We start from the raw sequence: 18,281 nt of genomic DNA, 5'->3' as shown, positions 1-18,281 counted from the left end.
CAAACATGACAAATAATTTCTACTAACTTAAGTAAATATACCAGTGATATAAATATCTAATTAAGTCTCTCACACCGATAGTATGAGTAACTAAAGCCAGTTTCTGATAACCCGTACGAAGAACGGGTACTTCTGCTAGTTAATATTATACAGAGGAAAAATTTGTATGTTTGTAACAGATAGATTCAAAAACTACTGAACCGATTTTAAAAATTACTTCACCTATAGAAAGCTACATTGCCAGTAACATGGGCTATATTTTATTTTCAAAACAACTCGAGTAGGGGGTCGGGGGGAGCGACGGGGAATATAAAAATAATAGGCTAATTAAGCGAAATCAAATTGGTCGTACAAGGACGAGACAAAGCTCATTTTACGTCCCTTGACACAAAGAACAAAACTTGGTAAGCCCTACGGGCTTGAAAACCATGTTTTAAGGCCCTAAAACCAACAGTTATGGAGATATTGGCACCTCACTACCCCTGATCTAGGAATCGGATGAAGAATTGAACTGCCGTAACTATGGCAACGTCAGCTCCAGTATTCTTACAGCAGCGAGATTATCTACTCAATATATCACAAAAACCTAACATGTTACAGACATGGAAATTGGTATTTGGAATCTCCTTTAAAAATAACTCAAATTTTTGTTTCCAGTAATCCACTTGGGGGGGGGAGGGGGCGGGGGCGTGAAAAGAAGTGAGGAAGGAGTTGAATTCTTTATATGAGGATACATATCTCAGAAACTGAAGATGTTACAGATGTTAAAACTGGTAGGTACTTGGAATCTCTTCTAAAAATAAATGAACACAATTTTTATGAAAATCCACTTAAGGTGGTGAAATAATAAAATAAGCGGGTGAATTTTAAAATGATTATCTTCTACAGCTTTTTCCACACCTGTGCGATTGCGAACTGTGTCCACATGTGGATTTGACCCTGTTTTACGGCTGGATGCCCTTTCTGATGCCAACCCCGTGTGTAGGGATACAATTACTAGTGCGTGTTCATGTTGTGGTTGGTAATGTGGCGTTTTCAGTGAATATGAAGAGGAGAGTGTTGGGACAAACACAAACAACCTGTCCCGGAGCCAGATGAATTAATCACACATGATTAAAATCCCCAAACCAGCCCAGAATCGAACCCAGAACCCTGCAAACCGAAGGCCTCAACGCTGTTCACTCTGCCAAAGAGTGGGGCAGTTAAGATGAGTAGCTATATCTAGAGTATATCTCATAATCTAACAGTTACAGACATGAAAATTGGTATTTAAAACAAAGAAAAACACACTTTGTTTTCAGAAAATCAATTTAAAATGGAGATTGAAAATAAGTGAAGGAGTTAAATTCTCTTTATGTGGGTACTTATATCTCAAAAACTAAGGTGTTACAGACGTGAAAATCTGTATTTGGAATCTCCGTTAGAAATAAAGAAACCCTTTTTTCCCCGACTTAAAAAGAGGACTGTTACTCACATGTGAGCTCCATGTCACATGTTCCAGATTTAGCTCTGCCAGTAGCCTGTTCATCTTAGCCCCAAAAGGCAATGCCACAAACGTGGTTTACAAAAATGTTCTGGGGTAAATGAAATGCAATTTTTCAGTGAGTTTTTTATACTTTAGGCAATTTCAGATGTCTTAGTGCAGTACCGAGGAACAATTAATTTTTATCAACTCACCAAATCCTTGCGAGCGAAGCCGCGGGTAACAGCTAGTTATCTTATAATTCTGAATCTGCGTCAGTGCTACCCTTTCCCGGTCTGTACAATCCACAGTAGGCCAATTCCCGAAAAACGCCGCAAATTCGTTTGAGTGAAACAAAAATGGTATAGAAGGGTTTTCAAGCTCGCTGATTATGAATTTGATATTGTTATTTGTAATTACATTAAATGTACAAATTTGGAACTAACATTAAGCCAAAAATAGGATAATTCTATTTCAAATAGAGTTTTTAAAGTGAGACAACAAAAATGGGAATTGGTGTGAAAAACGAATGGGCATATGTAGGCAAGAATTTTGTTTATTAAAATCTACATACTTCATACTGTTACGAAAAAACGAAAACCATCAAACTCGATCAACCGTATAAACATTTTTCTCAAATGAGAACGGGCAATGCCCTTGTATGTTCTAGTGAAATGAATGTGTAGCAAGTCTTTACACTGGACTCACTGCATTCTGGTGTTCCTCGTGCATTCTTTACATTGTCCCCGACGTCCTGCTGAGATCAAATGATGTCCACGCCCTATCTTGAGCATGAAGGAAAGGAACCAATGGGCCCAATTTCACTATAAGTTGAATGTGCCATTAACAATGTGCCTTGTGTGAACTGAAGCTGATCGATCTTCATGTTAGGTTCAAGAGGGGTAGATTCACCATGCTGCTAATCTTACTATATTGAGTGTATTCATGAGAATACCTCAGTACCATTTCTGGAAGTAATTACTGGCTTGTGTCGAGATACAAACCTATCAAATGAGTCTATGCCACCCATGTGATTATTGTATACATTTATTAGGTGAGGCTGAATGCATTTCTTCTTACCGTGGTTGTATCTGCTGGCTTGATTAGTTGGGTACGCTGCATCATAGTTTGTCCCTGGACAAACCACCTGGTAATTGTACAATATCAAAAACTGTGACAATTATAATGATGATCACTACTCAGTATGGCAGTTAGTGTCCTCACGTCAGACAGAGCTCATATGAAAGAATGCCATTAAAATAATTACTGTTCACCTAACTTCTTTGATCTAACTACATAATGGCATCTACCAATATTGGTAGATTTGATATCCATTGTTCCCAACAGGAATGATAAAGAATTAGCCATTGCTACTGATCCATTTACAACTTCATGGCACTTAAGTTCAATCCTATTTATAAATAAGACTATGAAGGACTAAACTAACACAATTTTAACTATATAAAACTTAATTATTTTGACTTTAAAAAATGACAAACTTTTGAGGTCACGTTGCATTACTTCTGGTATTTGGGAAAGCAGGAATAATCCCACCACCAGCTGACTGCAACCTCTCTCCCTCCCTCTCCATTTGAGAATCATAGTCAAAGTCATCAAATTTTCTGTAAAAAATATAGAAATGATGCTTCCATAAGAGCAATGTAAACACAATAGACATGTGCGAGCTATTCTCATAAGAGCAATGGATGCGCATTAGCTACCATGTTGGGCCGACAGTCCCTTACGAGCAATATATGCACATTAGCCCTTGATCCAACTTCACTTTTTTATCTATTTATAGCACATTCCTGCACTCTTGCCTTTGCATTAAAGAGCACCACAGAATCTGCAGGTTACGATGATACAACCCCTATGGAGAATTCCGTGCATATTATGCAGTATTAACTGATTGTAACAAAATCCTATGCCCTATGCCTCTGAAAGGGTACCATGTCATACGCATGAAGTTATCTTTGTGCTCCCCTCTGTGAAAGAGCAGGGCTTGATGCTCCTCCAGAGTCCGAGATGTTCGGTGTGAAGAATGACATAGTATAATTTGGGAGGCTAGCCTGGTGCTGGTTAGGAGTTTAAGACTCTCACAATTCAGAATTTCTGGAGGCCTGACCGGCATGATGAAACTCGCGTTGACAGAGTTTCGGATCCCCGCAATTCACCCATCCCGGGGCCTGACAGGCAAGACTAACACCGCCTTGGCCGGGAGTTTCAGATCCTCACAATTCAGCCAGTCTCGAAGCCTGACTAGAGAGCCTCGTGCTGGACAGGAGATTCAGCTGACTGCCTTGTGGACATAGCTCTAGCTTTAGCTGATTGTGCTGCAAGAGTAGGGTTTGATTTCTTTGGCATGATTCCTAAAGCTACATTATAGGCCTATATTACTGTAAAATATTTGGTGATGGTGGTGATTGCTGTTTTAAGAGGAAGAACAACTTGAAGGAAAAAGAAAGAAGGTCCGAACCTTGGACAAATTAAGATCGCAATAGAAAGGAAATAGCCATGAAAAACCTCTTCAGGCCTTGAACGTGAACCTTCGATAAATTAAGGAATCAACAAAGAAAAGGAAAGTGTGAAAGGCAGAAAAATGAAAGCCTAATGCTCTAATACTGCCTGAGGTCAGAAAAGAACAAGAGCTGAGGAAGGGTGGTCACACAGGAATGATTAAAGGAGGAGACTGCCACAAGTAAATATCACCAATGCTGGCCTCAACTCGGGACCTGTACTAGTTGCACTACGTCTCACAATAAAATACCTGAATGAAAGACGTAAATTCTATGACTAGACAAAGTGAAATAATCCCATATTAATGAAGATTATGAATAATTAAACAACTTGGAGGAAGAAACTCCGAACCTTTGAGAAATAAAGGTATCGGCAAAGAAGGGGGAAGAGCTGTGAAGGGTGGGAAAATTATACTCTTTAGGCCTCAAATAATCTAATACCATAGGGGAGCAAAAACAACAAGATTGGGGAAGGGAGGTTGCACAGGAAGGATTACAGGAGGAGCCTGGTACAAGTAAATGGCACCGATGTCTGTCTCAGCTTGGGACCTGTGGTTGTTGCATCACGTCTCACAATTAAATATTTGAGAAGATATAAATCTAAAATGAAAAACAGACTAATGAATGTAATAATAAAAATAACTGAATACGAGATGTAAAATCTAAGGCTATGCAAAATGAAATATGAAATCTATACCTACTAAAATGAATAATAAACCTACACAATATTAAAAAGTTAGAAACACATATAGTACAATGACAATGATGCAAAATGAAATGCGAGATATAAACCCACTAAATATGAATCCTAAACCTACACAATATTAAAAAGATATGAACATGGAATATAAATATAATAATACGATGACGATAATGAAAATGGCTGAATGAATAAACTATTGAGCCGTACCCAGACGGCTCATTCAGTACATTTATTCATATATTTAATGTGAGCTGCAGTCTGATGGTTCAAATGTAGCGAGTTAGAGTCGAGACCGGAAGTTGAGCGGAGTGATAGTGTGAGAGAGACTAGCCAGTAATTTTCCACCGGCCGCATGAAGCTACAAGTTTTGAAACAAGCCAGCATTGTACGCACGTGTAAGGGAATATCACACCACCGGTTGAATCTAGCCAATGAGAGGTTAGGGGAGTGGTTGATTTGAATGTTGGGATGCACGAGGCGATGAATCCAGAATGACCAGCTTCATTGTGACAGTGCTGTGATCATCGTAATAGGATATTTAAAATCAGTCGTTTGTAGCTATTCCACAGGTCTCAGTGCGACAAATATCTGGGAGAAAATGATGAAATCCAACAAAGTATTTAAACTGAAGTCTTGAGCGCTTTTGATAATTAATTATTTGAAACACAGAGCCATTAATCAGGACCAGACCTCGGACTGGTTGCTTGTTCAAACGCTAGGGGATTCCCCTATGAGCTAACAGCCTCAGGAAGGATATTTAAGCTCACTGCCAGGTGAAGCGTCCTCCTTTTGCTACTTGTTTGTGCTGTGAGAAGTGTACGCGACACAAGTCGGCGGCCATGTGGGCAGAGCCTTCTTTGTGTGGTCAGACAGACCAGTAAAAGTATAATTTACACGAGTGAACTGTGGATTATTTAAGAGTAATTGCATTCATTTGTCATGTGCAGTAATGGCACTATTCCTTGTATAACTGTGTAAACAATTAACTATTTTACCACAAACTGATGATAAAGCGTGAGAGATGGTTACATATATTATCATCGGTCGGGTTGCGAACGTGCGATAAACTGTTTGAGTGCGTTTCGTGAAACGTGCCGCTACCCTGGACTAGCATTGAACCTGACATTTTAAATTTAACAATAGGCTTACATTAATTTTCACACATAGGCTTTGCTACTTACAGCCTGTATCGGTTCAATGCTGTGCACCGAGCACACTTAGCGGTGAAGACGAACTGTAATATTTGCAGTGCTACAGTAATGTGTTTGAAGAAGATGGCTACACAAAGAGGAGAATGAAGAACTGATCTACGTGTGATGATCATGGAGTAAGGAGTTGTGACACAGTGGCAATGTAAGTCGCTGGCTGCGTGATGTGACCTGCAGAAGTTAAGCGGCATGATGTCTTCTTAATTGCAGGGTTGGAGTGCGTGTGTTCTTTATTTTCCGTATATAGCTAGATAGTTGGGAACCAAGGGAATTGTAGGTTCATTTGGTATGTTTTGTATGCTTTTGTGCATGGCTATGTATTTTTATTCCCGAGTTCTACGAGTGAAGGGTTAGATAGTCTCAATCATCGGAATATTTAAGAGTAACACGCTTGCCGAGTTGATTAATTTCAGTTAGTAATTACAGAAGATAAGATTCAGCTAGGATGCTTTGTTTGCATGTGTTTTCAGTGTCTACAAGAGGGAAGGTGTTGCATGCGTGCCGTTTTTTAACCAGGTTCATTGAATTATATTGGAGGCTTGTTTGGGAAAAGGTAGAGCAGGAAGTCGAACCGTGGATTGTTATAGAAGGGCTTATGATAGTGCACGTTGGTTGAAAATGAAATGCAAGCAAGTGAAATGCAATGCAAGTGAATTTAAGGGCATGTGCGGTGTGCACATTGGACAATGTTGTATTAACACATTGCGGACCGGATGTTGATTACACGGCTCAAACCCTGTGCCCGGCCATTTTCTGTGTAACATATTGCTACAGTGCATGCACATAAACGAGTCGAGCTTCACTAACCTTGCACTGATTATGGTGAAATTTACGAGTCCTAATAACGTTTCCTGGTGTGGTATCTGCTCAAATCTATTTCTACTCACTGTATATGGTAGTTTAAATGAGGGGATCAGTTGACCAGTAGTCTTTCCAACACTACTTTTTTACTTGTCCCATCAATATAAACAAAGCAAAAAAATCGTGCCGTATAGTTACATCTGCCCACTTCAAGCTTTTAGGGGATATTTTGTGTGATGAAGTTTGCTCGCGATACAATTTTGTATGTTCGGCAACATGTTCAGAGAAATTGTCACAAAAAGTAAGCCCAACTACTCAATATTTTGAGGCTCATCAAGTCTTACCATTTTGCCAGTAACTCCTGGGAAATCCTCTAAAGTCGGAGAACTATTATTTTCTACCCATTCATCCGAATAAATAGGCATATATTTCCATTTACGCTCACAATATCACTTTCAGCCTCGTTCTCGACCACCTCTACGTCACGTCGTTTTGGAAGGCGTACATCATTATCAACCCAAACACTTTTGTTACAATAGCTTTCAACATCGAATTCGCGGTCATCAACATCACTGGGGCAATCCGGTTACTGAAATGAAAAATGAAATGGCTTATGGCTTTTGGTGCTGGGAGTGTCCGAGGAGATGTTCGGCTCGCCAGGTGCAGGTCTTTTGATTTGACTCCCTTAGGCGACCTGCGCGTCGAGATGAGGATGAAATGATGAAGACGACACATACACCCAGTCCCCGTGCCAGAGAAATTAACCAATGATGGTCAAAATTCCCCACCCTGCCGGGAATTGAATCCAGGACCCCTGTGACCAAAGGGCAGCACGCTAACCATTTAGCCATGGAGCCGGACAATCCGGTGAACCTAGACCAGACATAATTAAAAATCTCGTCTGTATCTAAGTTCGTGTTTAGTCTGGGAAGTGCCACTTACTAACCACATGGCTCCTTGAACGATGTAAACATGAGGTCGGAAAACTTAGCAAATGAATCATAAAACAGAAGAACGTAATGCAAAGTTATCATGGAATAACACAAAAGCTTCAACACCGAGACTCTAGTAACTTTGACCGCCAGCTAGTTTCAGAAATTTCGACAGATGTCACTGAACACGAGTCTCATGAAGATGAGTTAACTCGTCACCCGTCCGCAATGTATTAAATATAAGAGGCTAGAGGGAGCCCATTATTTGAACGGGGTTGGTTATTACTGAAACGCGAAAGAAGACTGTGAATGATTTGTCAGGTTATGAGAATATTATGTGTATTTGATAAGGAGGTTAGTCTCCCCGTAATGTGTGTGTGTTAAAATGAGCCCACGAGAGAGGCTGTTGATGGATCAGCATGCTGTCAAGCCACGTACTGTAATCAGCTTAGAGAAATATTAGCCGTGTTGTGAAATGAAAGGTCGCTTCCACCGCAATACCAGCTCCCAAGCAGCTAACCAAGTCTAGAGAGTAGATTTGATTTTGACATTTACAGCTGTTAGCCCAGCAGGTGGCGTGATATACAGAGACGACTGTGGGCGTTGTGTTACGCCCACATGTAGTTGGATGAGACGGGAATATTGCCCGTTGCGTCCTTATTGTGCAGTGTGTTATTTTTGCCTTGTTTTATTTTCAGGATTGTTTGTGATATGCGCTGAAATTTATGTTGTCTTCTTGTTAAATTGGGGACACAGCCCGTACGCTGTTTTGATGACTGATGGTTTTTCTAGTTCTGTCTAGATCTTTGCTGTGAACCGGATTTCACTTGTAGAATCAGTTATAGGATAAGTTATAGTTTACCAACCTTGCTCCAGTGTATATTATTCGATTCTCATTACCGTATTTACGGATGTATATATAGGATAATTGAACTTCACTAGTATTTGATCATATGTCGTAAATTCATGTTAAGCACTTTCAATCGTGGTTAGACCACTGGACAGTGCCATTTAACGGATGCATGTTCACAACCGAATGACTCCGTAAACTTTGTTTGCGTCGTGACTCCATGTAAACCAAGAACTTTGATGTATTTCTCATTCGACTAACCTCCATTATTCCTGTCAATATATTTAGATACAAGTTTGAACTTCGGCTTTATTTCCACCCACAACAATCTAACCCACTCTCTACCCACTTGAGCTCAGCTGGATGTTTCAGGCAGGAAATGGAGGCATCGTCCGAGGTGGTACATTATAGCCCACAGCAATTTTCAAATATGGATAAGCACGCCTAGAATTCTCAAGAATACAACTGTAGGCTCCACAAGGTTTCTGAAGAATGAAGCGCTCATTTTTCAGCTGGCCTGTTAACAAACAAAGAATGCCTTCACACGAATGACGTGACCCCTTTTCACGGGCGAAATAAGTAACCTATTCATTAGTAAAGGCAACCACAAGAAAGCTAAATTTTCTCAAAACCATTAGTTACAAAGAAAATGTAGCCACGCAGTGCAGTTCATTTTCCATAGGGACAACCGCTTATCAGTTATTTTAGTTGATGTAGGGCAAAAATTGCCCAAATCTGGGACATACCCCCATAAAATCTCCCATTTCAAATGCGTATCTCATGCACGACTCAGGGTTTTAAGCTATATCCTTACCAAATTTCAGATCAATCGGTGGTGCAGTAGTTTTTGAGCCTATCCACAACAAACAAGCAGACACCATCTCATTTCTATTAATGGTCTAGTATAGGCAGCAGAACAGATCAGATAAGCTACAAATGGATAGCGATAACGTGCAGTGATTAAATACGTACATAAAGTATTAATAACAAAGATCATGTCTTGGGTCTGATTCTCAGTCTTTTTCTTCCTCTGTCACACACACTACAGCCGATCTACTGGGGCAGGTACACTGAACAGTACTTCAGCCTGAGAAAATTGTTTTCCAGGAACCTCCCAACATATTATAAAATCTGGGGTATGAAAATACAACAAGAAATACATTAGTAACTTTTTAAAAGTCTGGTATTTCATATTTTCTTAACAAAAAGCTCCATTATCAGAGATGAATAATCTATGCTTGAAGAATACTGAATAAGGTACGTAACATTTCCTCCATATTAGTTGATGTATTAATTAAAACAAATTAAGAATTACTTTGAGTGCACTATTTGTAAACTTAATTCCTCAAGGTGTTTATATAACTGTACAATTTGATCACATAGTCTTAATCTTGGTTAAGTGCTCTTCCTGTCTAAGTTTCCTTTTATGCATTGAAAATGAAGGATTATGTCAGGATGTATTTAAGATAATAGGTCTTCAAAATGCCCTCTTTATTAAAAATTCTTCTCAGTGTTTAACAAAATCTAACCGACAGTGAATCATAACACTGTCATAATGGAGTACTCTATAACCCGTAAGAGTAGATTTTCATTGTATATACAGCAGTTGGACACCTGCATGTTAATAACAAGGAAAAATCCTGAAGGTAATGAAAACCTGTAAGCAAGAATGATGCAAATGCACATATTGTTCCAACTAAGGTATGTTAGTATCCCACAACAGCACTTTATGAAATGGTACTCTATGTACTACAAATATATTATGTAACATCATTACATAATTCATACTGGCAGTGTATATTTTACAAATACATTGGAATATGATTTGTTTACTAGCACGAAAGCAGCAGCAGATTACAGCCAGAAATCTGATATCTGAATGTTTCATTGTATCTACTGTTGCTTTTATTGCCTTTTAAAATGTTAACTTTGCTTACTCATTTACCCTTTTATTCTAATGTATTTACCGCTATAAATTCCAAAATCGCTGCTTCAAAATAAAGCAATGTTATTGTTGTTTACTAGCACGAAAGCAGCAGCAGATTACAGCCAGAAATCTGATATCTGAATGTTTCATTGTATCTACTGTTGCTTTTATTGCCTTTTAAAATGTTAACTTTGCTTACTCATTTACCCTTTTATTCTAATGTATTTACCGCTATAAATTCCAAAATCGCTGCTTCAAAATAAAGCAATGTTATTGGAACAAAATAGAAGTAAATGCACCTGCTGAAGTAATTTTCTTATTATGCGCACGCAAATAAAAATTTTAGAGAATCTTTTGAAGTCTCCCCTCCAGCTTAAAGACAATATTTTCCTGGTACCATATTGTGTTTTATTAAAGTAGCTCTTTCTTTATTATTTACTAATCTTCACTACTAAGCTCCATGCTTAGTGTTTCGAAATAACGAATTTGTGCCCACACATAAATAACGAAATTAACTTTATTTCATAATGCTAAAAATACAGTATTTTTTCCTGCAACAGCATGTCATCTTCAAATAATATAAATTCACAGATATCATGCACAAATGAACACAGTATAACAGCAGTACACATTTCTATAAGTCGTAGTTTGTGTAATAATTCTACATAAAGGAAACCAATACAAAGTGACAAAACAAATGTTACATAAGGTCTGAAAGTAGGAAAAAGGCAGGGACAACATCTAGGACAAGGTGAATGATTCAATGCTAAGGCTTAACCTGTTGCAATGTATTTTTTATTGGAAGATTCAGAATGTTTTAGTAATGACTGAAAATCACTCTGATTGTAACTGAATATAAATGTTTTCCTAATTCTTACACATGTGATCAGAACAAATTGTGTTTCCCCAGACACTTTGAAAAAGTATATAATCGGACTGATAAAACCTAAAAGAGGGGGAATGGAAATATATATGTGTACAGCAATAATGTTATCACACACATATGGAAAAAATATAAAAATACAAGGCTTATGAAATTGCTACTTACCATGCAATGGGTAATACCTATTTTAGAAAAAAAAAGAAAAATCAAAAGTCACTGGTTGGCTATGAAATGTTCCTATTTCTTCCAACGACTGGTCTATGGACAGTCCTTTTCATTTCTCTTTCCCACCTAAGTGATTCCTAGTTTGTAAACAAATAATGATGAATTTACATGGCGGCTAACTCGTGTGGCATTTCTTTAACACCATTAAAACTACCCTATTTACATACAACAATATTAAAATTAACAACACTTTTTCCGACAAGGCCACTTCACATAATTTAAGAGTCAAGCTTGCCAAGTCAATCATAATTCTTCAAAATTCGGTACTGGAAAACTTTTAAAAATATCAGATTTTACTCTCATCATCACAGCTGGCTGTTCATTGCTCGATATGTAGCAACATTCAGTAGCTCTTCTATTTTTAGAATTCTTCCTCTTGCTTTTCTGTTTATTTATACACTTTTTACAAAGAAATGGAGACTGATGTAATGATCACTCAACACGAAATAAATTTTACAAATAGTAAAGCAAATAATTGTTTATAAGCTTCATAGGAAGAAAGTCACTTCTTTGCATGTTTTTGGTTATTTTTCCATACTATGTACTCTTTTTTTGGTATTTTTATAATAAAATTATATATTTTTTATGAACGGTTTTCTTGGTTGTTGCCCTGTGAAAACTGCCTTCTGACACACTTTTATTTACTTACATAATACTTTGAAAAATGTGAGAACTTGCGGATTTCCTCCACATACTCTTCCTCCGGCTGCCACAATCACATCCAATTACGACAAGACAATCTAGGGATACAATGTTCATCACCCAAAGTCTCTATCGCAACTTAGCACAAACAACTGAAATGCCAGCTTACACTCACGTTCAGTGAACATGCAAGATATTACATGTATAAAGTAAAATGGCTCACTTTTGAATCGCTCCTTTCTTTACTCCAACGGCACAAAAATAAAGTGGAAGAAAAAAATCACACAGTGAGATCGGCATCTGTCTTTTTCACTTCCAACAACTATCCATTCACAATCATTAGTTCCACTTGTTTATTTCTTTCTCAGTCTCAAATAAAACGTTAACAGTGGAAGTATTGGTGCGATAATATTGTATTGCGTAGTTATGTTGCAATCTCTAACGGGTTACTGCTTACTGCCACCCCCTCGAACATAGTTGCTGCCACTTCCTCGATTACCACCTCGTGGGTTACCACCTCCACGGCCTCCTCGTGCACCTGAAAAAATTAGATGAATAAATCATTTTATAAAAATGATTACTATCACTCACAATTGAAATTTGAATATTCTGAACGTATGTCTAATTGGGTCCCGTAAGAGTTATTTAATGCGCCACTAAAACTACTGAAACAAGGCTGGCATATTTAAGCACTTTCAAATAACACTGGACTGAACTAGGATTGAACCTGACAACTTTGGTTCAGAAGCCACTGCTATGCTGTCTGAGCCATGCACTTGGCAATTCCAAATTAATTGTCAAGAATAGAGAGAAATCTTCCTGAATCAACATCACTTCTAAGTTTTCTTCATACTTCAATATATTTTTAACTCCATAGCTATAAACCTTTCCTGGCTGACAGTACCTTTATCCACAGAGATCAACTTAAAAATACACTGAGCGGAACGAAAAACGCAACACCCAATAAATGATGTGCAATTATCTATTTAATCGAAGTGAAGCATTTCAACCTTTGTTTTTAGACGGGGTATGCTATTGGCGTTGCTTTGCGAGTAAACAATGAAGTGTTGATTGTTTATTGCACTAGCCCCAATTGTTTTTTCCTGTGCAACCTGGAAAACACATCGCTGGATGTGAGTCAATACTGTTTTCCCGCTCTTGTAGCGCTTATTGTTGTACCTTTAATTGTTCCCCTTTCAATCACAGGTGTTTGTAGGATCTTTCTGTGATTCTCTTAATCAACTTTCTGGAGTAAACATGCTGTTAAGCCCTGAACAAGCTGCGAAAGCTGTTGCTTTGTTGGAAGATGGTCGCAGCATGCATTACGTTGAAGAAGTGTTGAGTACTACACCTTCTACAATTTCCAGAACCATATGCAGGTACAGGGAAACTGGAGGCTTTGCAAGGAGACCAGGATCAGGCCCGAGAAGAGCAACATCGGAGAAAGATGACCGCTTCTTACAACTTCCAGTTCGCCGCAACCGTCACACGACCGCTATTGAAGCACGAAATCGACTCCGCCAAGTTCTAGGGGTCAATGTTAGTGAGAGAACAGTTCGAAGAAGACTGGAAGAAGCCAATCTTCAGTCCAGAAGACTTGCTACAGGACCGGAACTCACCAGAGAGCACAGCACAGCTCAACTGCGTTTCGCAAGCGAACATCTTGGCTGGACAGTACAACAATGGGATTGTTCACTGACAAGTCGCGATTTGGCCTCCGATCACCTGACGGAAGAGAGAGGGTCTGGAGAAGGCCAGGGGAAAGGTATTCCCCTTGCACATTCTCATCCAGGACGCCTTTTCACGGTGGTTCTGCGATGGAGTGGGCAGGAATCAATACAGCTGCAAGGACGGATTTAATCTTCGTGGAGCATGGGAGCCTTACCGTACATCGGTATGTGGAGGAAATCCTTCTGGAGCATGTTGTGCCTTTCGCTCCGTTTATTGGTGATGGTTTTACACTAATGCACGGCAATGCACGCCCACATGTGAGAATTGTGCAGCAGTTCTTGGATGAAACAGAGATTCATTCTGTGGTTTGGCCTGATCGAAGCCCCGATTTGAATCCCATTGAGCATGTTTGGGACCAGCTGGGGAGAAGAGTCCGTCAGCGCTATACAGAGACCCTACAGACCTACGGAACGCCCTCCTGGAAGAATGGGAGATGATTCCTCAACAGAACATTACCGCATTAATCAGGAGCATGCCTGAAAGGTTGAATGCCGTCATTGCTGCAAGAGGTGGCAATACACGCTTTTGAAGATCCGAACAGAGGTCCCCGAGATAGTCTCCGAGGTCTGTGAAGTGAAAGTGTGAAGTGTGTAACATTAAAACAGAGTGCATTTACCTTTATGAGCTTACTCAAAATTTCCTTGAAATGTGCATCTCTCGCTTAATTTGTTCAATTTGTTTATAATCGTCTTTTCTTTTCATTGTTAGACCGTTAGATGGGACCGTACCACAATATTCCATCATAAGATGGTGGATTAGTATCATAAAAGTGTCATAAATTTAGAATAATTTTCAGTTTTTGAAAGAAATTGAAGTGTTGCGTTTTTTGTGCCGCTCAGTGTATATATTGAAATGGGCAAATGTTTACATACCTATATAAATACATAGTTAGTACTTTGGTATTAATAAAAAAATAAAGAAACAGATTTACGAATTCAGGTGGAAATTTAAGGTTTAAATTTTTGCCCAATCTGCTGGTATGTACAAGCGTCAAGAAGAAGTGAATGAAAATCTGTATTCAAGGTCAGGGGAGAAGTCGTTACAACCTAGGCTATAATTTTATTCACGCAGGCCGACTGTATCTCAGGGAAAGGTCTAAATAATCTCAGACATCCCCCCCCCCCTTTTTTTACAATTGAGTTTATGTTGCACTGACACAGATAGCTCTTTTGGCGACGATGGGATACTTAGAATTTTATATTTATTTCCTGGATCTTACCAAAAATCTTATGTAACAAAGAGAAGAGTAACAGTAAATTCTGATCTTCCATGCCTTTCTATTGTAGTTGTGGAAAAGTTACCATTCCTGAAATTTGAAAGTAGTGTCTGTCCTAAAACAGGCCTTGGCTGAGGGGGGAGAGGAAGTTGCCTCACCATGTGAAACAGCCTGTCTGTATACTGATGTGCAAGAGTGGGGAGAACCTTGCTATTCCCCTAGATCACACATATTTTGACATTCTGATCCATCATAATATATATGCAATCGAGATGCTGATAGGAACGGGGAGTTTACACACTAAAGGGAACACAGCAGACAGTCTTCTCTGCTGTTTATGACCAAGTTATTTGAGCCCTGGACCTTGGCATTGGTAGATCGTAAGCGATATACTGATTGTGAAAAGTGAGAATCTGTGCCACATTTTATTTGTTCAAGTGTTTGATATGCCACTTTGTGAATGAACTATCCAGCTCCCCAAAAAGTGAACAGATCATGGAAATAAATGAGGAAAAATCACGTACATATTCCGGAAGTAAAAAAAAAGAGGGACGAAAATGTTGATATAGCTCATTAACCAGTAGAGTAAGTCTGCCTGATGGCTGTGATCATTAACCCCTCAGCGCCGCAGCCGTTTAAAGAGCTTCCTACCCCGCGGCCGGATGAGATTTCAACTACGCGTGACTGAAATACACTGATTCACTTAAAGCGTTACTACTAGTATAAGAGTAGCCTGATATTCACGAAATTTGGAATTCCTTATGGTAGAACTATGTACATGACGATAATTACATAATTGTTTCACATTTCCTTAGTAATTTAGTTCCCTGTGATAGAGTTCGAAGCACTCTTCGAGACAGAGACCGAAGGCACACTCCTGGCAGCAGTACATCGATGTCTTCTTTTCACCGTGTTTTGAACACGCGATATGTCTCTGAGGTTTGGATTTCTCACTCTTGGGTGCTAATTTCCTGATAAAATGTATTTCCTACAACCTTGGAACTGTATTATCTGATGCGCGCCGGCCTTGAATATTTCGTTTCCCGCCCGAGAAGCGTACTTTGTACTACGTAAACAAACCTTCCATCAGCTGAAACTGATAAGATAACTGCTCAATGTTTGTCCCTGTGACTTGTCTAAATATTATTGGAGAATCTAGGAATCATAATTCACTGTTGAAAACTTCCCTTTGACCTGTATGCGTATCTATAGTCTCCTACACGAAATTTCCAAGTACTGGTTCCTCCTCATCGTCACTCATCATTTACTACTGCATCGGCCACAGCCACATCATCTATTTCATTACCACTACTGCTAATACTGCCACTACTACTTCCGACTAAACTTTCATTTGAATTATACAATATTTCAAGCACGTTACTCTCAGCAGGAGCTAGCCATTGAGCGCGGTGCGTCACACAAGCTGATGAAGCTGCAGCGGGACCGAAAGCGGCAGGACGAAACTGAATAAGGGGAATAACATTTATGACGAATCAAACCAACTCGATACATATTTCAGATTAAAAGGTCGATACATCGTCTTTCAAACGTGATATATACCATGCACAACTGCTTCTCATGTCGTATGACAGAAAGCAGCACTAACTGATGCCTACACAGAGCACTCGTGGAGAGTTACGAAAAGACTACAAGCTGAGAAATAAAGACAAATATAATAAATAAACCACACTCTTAATACAAAATTTGAGCAAAGAACATCACACGAAAAGACAAACTTCTCAGATCATCATTTATTTTATTCTGTGGGAAAGAATGAAGCAAACGGACTATAAAAAAAGCAGGGATTGGTGCTCAGATATAATTGACAAATACTTATCCTTGCAAAAGCAACTACACTTTAACTATTTTCAATTCTTATTTAGAACACTGATAAACCCGAAAATGTCTTCTTGGAAACAAAACAATTTGCATATCCATAACACCAAAACTCTTCGCGCTATATCCGTAAATGCGAAACCATGTATGGGTCTATACCACGTATAGAGGTCGGCGCTGAGGGGTTAAGGTGTCAAGAGTCTATACTTTAATACTGTGCATAGCCAGTTCAAGTCCTGTTGGTGGAAAAAGTTTTCACTAGAGATGGTTTCTCGATACTTTCTATACTGAAGATGTATTGATATCGAACGATACTATTACAGATTAACTTAATATTTTTTTGATACTATGTTAATAGAATACTAAACTTTTTAATTAATACTTGTCAATTTGCCAGAGATAGCAGATTTTGAAGTGGTCACACAAGTAGCACAAGTCTCAACTCACAATTTTCAAAAATCCGTAACACTATCAATCTGAAGAAGCATGTCATATTGCTACATAAAATTGCTTTTACTGAACGTGAGCATGCCAACAAAATATCTGAACAGTCTAAGTGTAACAAGTTAAGAAATGACAGAAGAAGAACCTATGCTGTTCACACCACTTTCAGATTACTGATCACAATATTCAAAATACCAGCCAGCCTACCAGGAAAATAGCTTACATGATACGCAAAGATAATCCAGCCATTTAGCATTATAGAAGAGGATTTCAGCAACTGATTCATCACCCTCAACCTAGATACACTATGCCTAGTCGTAAACACATATCAAATGATATCCTTCCTGAACTGTATCAAGTAGAAACAAAAGCAAAGGATGAGCTCCAAAAAGCAGATATCATAGCTGTTATGACAGACTGTAGACAACAACCACAACAACTATCAATGACTACTGAAGTATCACCGTTCACTTTGCAGTTTAGGACTACAAACTTTCAACACATATGTAATGAGGTGATATCATATGAAGAAATGAGATACCCAGGTGAAAATATTGCCAATTTCTTGAAGAAGACTTAAAAACATGGGGTTTAAAGGATAAAATAGCAGCTGTGGTTCATAACAATGGGGGTAATGTAGCAAGTACCAAGACTTAGGGAAAACTCCCATTTGTCGTGTGCAGCTCATACTACACAACTTGTTCTGTATAAGGAACTTTTCAGTTCAAAGAATATTGAGAATGTCATTGCATTATGTAGAAAATAAGTAGAAAGTTTCAAACATTGCTCAAAATCTACACTCAAAACTGCACAGAAACAGCTTTCCTTACCCCCTGATTCGAGACGAACCTACACGATGGAATTCAATTCTCCATTTGCTAAAAAGACTTATAGCTAATAGATTA

The 18,281-nt window shown here is 38.7% G+C and overlaps 1 protein-coding gene across 3 annotated transcripts in view; it reads right to left on the bottom strand.

The window, feature by feature from the left end:
- Positions 1-10,898: 10,898 nt before the first annotated feature.
- Capr (Caprin) overlaps positions 10,899-18,281 on the bottom strand; it is a 220,663-nt gene continuing 213,280 nt past the window's right edge. For all 3 annotated transcript variants that reach the window (XM_067145615.2, XM_067145617.2, XM_067145616.2), the window contains one exon: positions 10,899-12,687. In XM_067145615.2, coding sequence (XP_067001716.2) covers positions 12,596-12,687 — 92 coding nt within the window. In that variant the 3' untranslated portion in view covers positions 10,899-12,595. The remainder of the gene's footprint in view (positions 12,688-18,281) is intronic.

The sequence above is a fragment of the Anabrus simplex genome, chromosome 4, assembly GCF_040414725.1.
Source record: "Anabrus simplex isolate iqAnaSimp1 chromosome 4, ASM4041472v1, whole genome shotgun sequence".
Classification (NCBI taxonomy): domain Eukaryota; kingdom Metazoa; phylum Arthropoda; class Insecta; order Orthoptera; family Tettigoniidae; genus Anabrus; species Anabrus simplex.
This window is presented reverse-complemented; position numbering and strand designations above follow the sequence as displayed.